This window comes from Lactuca virosa, chromosome 1 (assembly GCF_052849685.1).
Source record: "Lactuca virosa cultivar CGN04683 chromosome 1, Lactuca_virosa_CGN04683_v6, whole genome shotgun sequence".
NCBI lineage: Eukaryota > Viridiplantae > Streptophyta > Magnoliopsida > Asterales > Asteraceae > Lactuca > Lactuca virosa.
This window is the reverse complement of record NC_136426.1, coordinates 171,648,646-171,656,106: the sequence shown is the minus strand read 5'-3', so window position 1 is coordinate 171,656,106 and position 7,461 is coordinate 171,648,646. Positions and strand designations below refer to the sequence as shown.

The window sequence follows — 7,461 nt, the reverse complement described above, 5'->3', positions numbered from 1 at the left end:
TGGTTTCGAGATTCAAGTGAATTTGATGAATGAGGTATACTAGTCTTAGTTTCAACTTTCACTTAAGTTTCTATGAGACTTTGACCTAATTTCTACTTCTAGGTCAAGTGCATGATGTGTCTACATGATTCATGCAAAGATGTTCAATTCGAGGAATGACCTGAATATGGATAGTCATCACAGTTAAGTAGTTGTAGAATTCACATACCAATGTGAAATCTAAGTACGTTATCCTTCGATTCAACTTGTTTCCAAGTTTCTAGTAGGTTATAACATAGTTACTAGTTACAAAGTCTAGTATGTGTCGTGCCTATATGTGCAACTAAGTTTATTCAAATCTAGAATTGTCTCAAATTTTGACGGTTGTCACACTCTTGCATGAAAGACTATGGTTGGATCACAACACTTGTATGAAAGATTGTTGTTTGATCACAACACATGTATGAAAGATTGTGGTTGGATCACATCACTTATTTTTCTTTGTGACTTGCATGGACGACCATGGTTGGATCATGACAGAGAGGTTACGGTTGGGATATAGCCTGGAAGTGATTGTAAGACTATAGTTAGATCATAACATTCATATAGGGTTGAAATACACCCCTAGGGATGGGCCCACTGATATGTATGGTATGTGATATTTTGGGGGATTTACTAAGGGGGTGTTTGGATAAGCTTTTTAAAACAACTTATTAGGTTCCAAACCACTATAAGTTAAAAAAGTGTTTGGGTGAAAATAATTTATTCCGGAGGGGAACCTCTAATAAGTCATTTTTTCATAAGTTACCCTACACTTACTTATTAACTTATAAGCTAATAAGAAATGCCAAACACCCCCCTAAGTTTTATGCTTACGGTTTTGTGGTTTAAATATTTTCAGGTACTTTCAGTTCCAAAGGGAATGGTCTGACTTGACCACACAACATCCCTTGATGGCTTCTTCCGCATTGACTATTATTGTTTTACTCTGATGTTTGAGAGATATATTTTACTATGATTGGTTTTGAAACAAAAGTTTGTATGAAATTGATGGTTTAAAAATGAAAATTTTACTGATATTTTTGAGACGTTACATTTTTAAGTCTATCAATTATTATTATTAAAAAACAAATTTTTACTAACTTGACCAAACTCTTGGTTTACCACCTCATGTCCCCCTCTCGTGACCGGTTAGCGGAGACACCGTCCCCCATCGTCACTCTATTTCCTCTTTACCTAGACTGCACTTTCATCTTCTTCAAACTCATCCCTCCAGCACCTAATACAAAACCTCGTTCATAAACAAAATCCACATTCCAACTCCTTTTCTATTGTTCTTCTTACTAAAATTTTGTCTTCTTAGAGGAACCAAAGGTTGTTGTTAAGACCTTGAAGACTACACTCTAACATATGAAATCAAAAAGCATTTTTAGAGCAATATCGGTTATCCGTGAAAATCTCACACCGTTTGCTCAAACCTACATATAAGTGAGTTCCCAACAAATTTTCAATTGGAAATTTTCCGGTTGACGAAGATTAAGGTAATTTGATTCATATAACATACAACTTATGACATCATCAAAAGGATCAAAACCACATTCATAGGAAAACAATTTTTCGAATAGATCAAACTATTGGAAGATCAAATAAACGAGCGCACTGATCACTATGTAGATAAAAATAGGTGCAAGTTTTAACATCGCCACAACCCACTTTGTTTTCTTGCTCCTTGCTCATTGAGTGACATATAAAAAGCACAAAAAAAGGATTAGATTTGACTCAACGACTTAACCGGTTATGCGCTTGAGCTATCATGATATCATCCCCCGATCACATGCGTCCCCTTTTGCTACTTCTATTTGGAATCGATGATGAAGACAATTTGATTCAAAATTGGTGCTGATGAGTTGCTTGTTATGAGATGGGATAAGGGCATTCGTGGGTTATAAAATGGGGGGGGGGGGGGGGGTATTTTTAACAATAATTATAAATCAACTTTTTTTTTTAAATCCGTTGTGTCTCAACATTGGAGACACAACAGCTCTCGATGGATAAAGTTGGATACTTATATGAAATGTCATGTAGACTCTAACTTTGTAATTTTTTATAGCGGGCCATAACAGTCAAATGAAAACAATAACATATATTTAAGATCTAATTTATCATGTTTTGAACTATATCACAATAAGTTTGATGGTCAATTATAGCAATAACCTTATTTTCTATTATTCGGACGCTTTGATCACTACATGCCAACTACCATGTAACAAAATACTATTTCATTTTAATAGAGCAACTAAACATGACAATAATTGGTACTTATCCATTTCTTTACCTTGTAGATTCCATTATTTTGTAATTTTATTCTATGCAGAAAAAAAAAACAAATCCTAAAGATCCGGACTGAAGATTAAGTTTTCAACAAATGCAACCAATAAACAATCTCAAAAACTATTCCATATCGTCAGGTGTAGCAGTTTATAATAAGTTCCTTTACAAGTCCTAAAAATAGAAGGACTCCATATAATTGGTTGTAGCAGTTTATCATAAGTTCAATTACAACTTTACAAGTCCTAAAACTACAGGACTACAAATAATACAATTAAAGGGAACTTCTGACACTTGTCTCCTAACTTAACACAGTTGCACACATGTGATTTTGCTATATTACTATATACCTTGGCAAAACATACACTGTTAGAAGTCTGATCTTCACTTGTACAAAAAATCAAAGGCTGGATACGTGGCAAGTTGTACAGCAGGTTTAACATTTGCAAAATTTTCTACTTGGAAGGAATTACAGAGGTCATCTACAGAAAAGGGTATGCTGCAATTGAAAACTCAACGAGTCATTGTGTTACATTTTTAGTGAAGATAAAGTTGTTAAAAAGAATTTGTGTTTGAATTCATTCTTTTTGGATGGAGTGAGCATACTAAAAAAATTAAGAAGTTTAATGTGATTATGTGTATGTAGTGGTTGCTAAATATCACAAAATCCAAACCAAAGGTGTAGCAAAACTTGTGTTTTCGGCTTTTTCTTAAATCTCAAGAGCGACTAACATAAAAGTTCTTCCGAAGTTTCTATTCATCATAGAGAAAGAGCAAGTATTATACCTGAAACTATCTTCTAATATAATGGATCTATCATTGAAATCTTGTGTCATCAGCATCCTCATGCTTGAAATAACCTGGTTAAAGATAACATAATGAAAAACTCATTTATACATATTATATACCATGTTAAGAAGATAGTTTTAGTTCCTTAAAGATGAAATTTCACACGTAGAACTTACATTTTTGGATACAGACCTTGTATCGAATTCATCATCCCAATAAAAACTGGAAATTCTATACATCTGCTGGATGCTTAGAACCTGAAAATAGATGAAAGTGTCAAGTCAAAGAATCAGAGTGGGAGAGCACATATGCATGTTCTCTCATGTGTTTGAAATTAGTTCAGAAAATATTATGTAGTTTAAAAATGTTTCATAAAAGCCCTTAAAATGATCTAACTTTTTCAAAACAAGTCCACTAGTTTGTAAAACTACACTTGAGCCCCTCACAAATAGAATATTATCAACATCGGTTGTAATACACAAGGAGGACTTGTGTTTTTAGAAATGGTGAATTAGGCTCCTCAAATCTTTATTGAGTAACCACATAAGGGTGTTAGCCTCAAAATAAAGGTTAATTTATCAAAACCTTTCCTCAAATCCTTAAGATCTTTATTGAATTGGTTTTTGTCTCTAAGTTACAGATAACATCTTATGCATTCCCATGATTTAAATGTCGTATGGCTTTTTGCATTCTATTATGTTATTTGTTTGTTATTCATGACTTCTTTTACCATTGTGCAGAAGGGTGTTGTTACTTACACAAAGTGTTCAACAAGTAATATGGTGTGATTGCACTTGCAATTATGTGAACACTTAACATATTCCAATGTGCGTATATAAACATATAAAGTATATGTGTGTGTGTGTGTGTGTGAGAGAGAGAGAGAGAGAGAGAGAGAGAGAGAGACTTACAGGACACAGATCAATGGTGATTTCATCATACGATAACCTGTACTTGTGATGCATAGTCTGAAGGTAACAAAAATATGGAATAAGGTAGATACATATAAATAATTTAATCTGCTATTGGACAAAACAGAAGAGATGCAATAGAACCTCTAAGATACAATTTAGTTGGAAGGAACATATACCATGAACTGAATAGCATGTCTAATATGCATAAGTTCACCCCAAGCTGGGCGTGCATACTGTAAATACAAAAAACAATTTTCAGATATATAGTAGTCAATTAGAACTTGATTTGATCCGATTTGAAATGCAATCCTTTTTTTTTTTTGGCTATACTAAGATTTTCACAAAGTGACTGAAAAAGTAGACACTCCATGTTTCTTCAAAAATACTAATGTTATTTGGCAACATTCGTTTCAATGAAAAGATGTGGAGCATAAACATACACAACATGAGAAAGGTTAAAGGTCTAATCAAAGCATTACCTCCTCTCTTTCCAACTCTGATAAACCAGCTTTCACATATTCACAGTAGCTGAACGTGCAACACTCTCGACGCACAAGAACACTGTAGAGTGATGATAATAGCAAAATAATATATTTATGTTATGCTACTAGAATTATAGGAAACCAAAAGAATGTCTTGAAAAGAAGAAGAAGAAGGATACAGAAAGTTGAGTAACCAAACACCTATTAAAGAGTTGCACATTCATGTATGAGAAAACTTGAGGAATTATCTTCTGAACAATTATGGGAGGCACCTGAAACGCAATCACATGAGATTCCATTACAGAAGATTGGAATCATTGTATCCATGTTTATCAACTAATAAAGTATTTATGTTTTTTTTTTTCTTTGCAAGTATCTTGAACAAACATGTAGCCATGAATGATGCACATACAAAATTATCTTTTACTGAGTTGAGACAACCAATAATGCCTTTCCAGTGATTGGACTGAGTATCTTTGCCAAAGGAAGTTCGTGGGGCCTGAATTTCAACAATTACAATTAATATTGTTACATGCATCATAGATAATATGAATGAGGATGAATCAAAGTACAATTACATGTGAAAGTAGAGGACCCAGTTCCTTCTTCAATTTGTCACAAGTCATATAGTACATTTTCTCTACACATGTTGCCAGTTGTTGTCTGAATAGTAAAGCGGGGTGTTTGGCATCAACTTGTTGTACTATATTAAGTGCAGCCTCAGCACGAGACAAGGATGAATCAAATCCCTAAATAAGCAAGTAGAGAACAATAACATAAATATGTGAGTTGCAAAAATAAAAATAAATAAATAAATACCGTTGTCAGCGAAGCTAGAGGTGGTGGATTTTGAACTAAACTTGCATTATCAAGTTTTATACTTTTTTGGATTAAGAATAACAAAGCAGATGCATTTGATAACCAATACGCCATTTTATTGTTATTATCTTGTATCTGCAATAAGGTGAACCATGGTTACATTGGAAATTATCCGAAAAATATTTTCATCTTTTAACTTTAAGATACAAATCAATGAATAAGTAATTAACTCCAAACAAGGACTTGGTATCCTTCTTAGAGTCAACATGACTAGATAAGATTAAACGTAAAAGGTTAATGAAGAATAGTTGAATTAACTTGATTTCTACATAGTGCTTTGATTTTTCATTGCTGGACCAAGTACCTCGATTGCTGAAATATAAATCTGAATAAGTCGTTCAAAGATGTTGGTTTTTTCAGCTTCAAGATATTTCCAATGGAGAATGCATTTGTATATGGTAATAGCTGCAACAGGTATGCCATGATTGAATCCCCTGTCTGTTGTTGCACACTCGATAAGGGCATCAACATTCTCCTGCAGCAACATTCAAACTCATATCATATCAACAGTGTAACCCAAACTATACAACAGATGTATAACTAGAATGACTTAATTAACAAAATGGACCCAAACGATCTCTAACTTTATCTTGGTTGCTTAAAATCAAACGATGCCCATGACCAAAAATATCAGGGCAATTTATCACGCTTTTACACTATATGACAGGATGAAACTAGGTATAAAAGGAAAAATACTTACTTGAATACTCAATGCTTCTTCAATCCTCTGGAGGATGGTGTTTGTCCGAGGACGTTCCTTTAAATTTAAACTAATGCATTGATATGCAATCTGTATAAAGGTATTAAAAGAACGATTGTCAATCTGATCACTTATATAGGGATCGATTAACTTTTCTGGTTCGTTTTCATGGTATCGTCGCACAAAATTCATCAGAGCACGAGGTCTATCATCTCCAATGTTCCTTTTAGAATAAACCAACATCCCACTCAGGATTTCAAACAATACCACCCCAAATGAGTATACATCTGATTCTTTGCTGAGGATGCCACTTTCTTGGTAGGTGGGATCCAGATAAAAGTGAGTCCCCGCAACCTTGGTGTTAGTGTACTGTTGGGTATTTGGCTGATTTTTGGTACCCAATTTTGACAAACCGAAATCACAAACTTTTGCAACGAAATTCTCGTCTAACAATATGTTAGCACTCTTGATATCTCTGTGTATAACTCTTTGGTGCTCCTTAAGACCCCAGTGAAGGTAATCGAGCCCCCTTCCTGCCTCTATGCAAATCTTCAGGCGATGTTTCCACGTTATGCTACGCCTCTTATCTGGGTCTTGGAGATGATAATCAATGCTTCCATTCATAGCATATTTATAGACTATAATCATCTCATTGCTTTCATTACAATAGCCGATGAAAGAGATGATGTTTTCATGGTGAAATCTCGAAAACATGTCAAGCTCGTTGCGGAACTCAATCTCTCCTTGGTAGCTATCGTGATCTAGGCGTTTGATAGCAACTGTCAGGTTTTGCCAGCGTTCAGACAGTTTTCCTTTGTAGACTTTACCAAATCCACCGCATCCAATGAATCTTTGGGAACTGAAGTTTTCAGTGGCACGGTTGATCTCCTCCAGTGGAATTACATAATTTTCAAGGTGTTTATCTGGAGAAGACATTGTCTGTTGATATTGGTGATGATGTAGGGTTACAAGCACCAGTGGCTGTGAATAAATAGAAATTCCAGTTTATCATGGGGCGTAGCAGTGTACCTCTTTGATTATGGTTTTATTTTTTTGTTTTATTTATTTATTTTATAGAACATAAAGCAACAATCCACTTTGAAGATGCGTTTGGCGCTTTACCACCAAAAGGGTGCATCTCAGTGGAACAGAAAGCCAAATGACAAAAAAGCCACTTTACGCCTCGCTAATAATTCATATACAGTCTATCGCTTCACATTTCATCTTTCCCTGTGGATATCCGGTGACCCAACCCTTCGCCAGTGGAACTCCGGAGAACCTACAAAAACACAGCCTCATTCCACTGCAGGGATTAGACAGTGACGGCGACGGGATGATGAAGTCAGCTTTTTTTCATCATCGTCATCTAAATCGATAAAGCCAGTCCTTC

The 7,461-nt window shown here is 34.8% G+C and overlaps 1 protein-coding gene across 2 annotated transcripts; it reads right to left on the bottom strand.

Annotated features, from left to right (window-relative positions):
* Window positions 1-2,414: 2,414 nt before the first annotated feature.
* Window positions 2,415-7,187, bottom strand: LOC145161259 (myosin-6-like). Of its 2 annotated transcripts, none has more exons than XR_013738415.1 (12): window positions 6,072-7,187; window positions 5,676-5,846; window positions 5,312-5,446; window positions 5,071-5,241; window positions 4,905-4,991; window positions 4,694-4,764; window positions 4,490-4,571; window positions 4,187-4,243; window positions 4,008-4,064; window positions 3,289-3,353; window positions 3,094-3,167; window positions 2,415-2,806 (listed from the first exon to the last, which is right to left on the bottom strand). XR_013738415.1 is itself a non-coding variant. In XM_079080762.1 (12 exons), exons 1-12 carry the CDS (start codon window positions 7,005-7,007, stop codon window positions 2,692-2,694), a joined length of 2,037 nt encoding a protein of 678 aa, XP_078936888.1. In that variant the 5' UTR covers window positions 7,008-7,184; the 3' UTR covers window positions 2,415-2,691. The 2 variants fall into 2 exon arrangements, 1 of the variants encoding a protein (XP_078936888.1); XM_079080762.1 differs by having other exon boundaries at window positions 3,273-3,353; window positions 6,072-7,184.
* Window positions 7,188-7,461: the final 274 nt, after the last annotated feature.

Excerpts from the sequence above, each read along its gene's own strand:
- LOC145161259 (XM_079080762.1), bottom strand. The coding sequence starts at position 7,007 with ATGTCTTCTCCAGATAAACACCTTGAAAATTATGTAATTCCACTGGAG. Across the intron at positions 4,992-5,070 it reads TGGGTCCTCTACTTTCACAT|GCCCCACGAACTTCCTTTGG; the intron begins GTAATTGTACTT and ends GTTGAAATTCAG. Across the intron at positions 2,807-3,093 it reads ATATTAGAAGATAGTTTCAG|CATACCCTTTTCTGTAGATG; the intron begins GTATAATACTTG and ends TTTCAATTGCAG.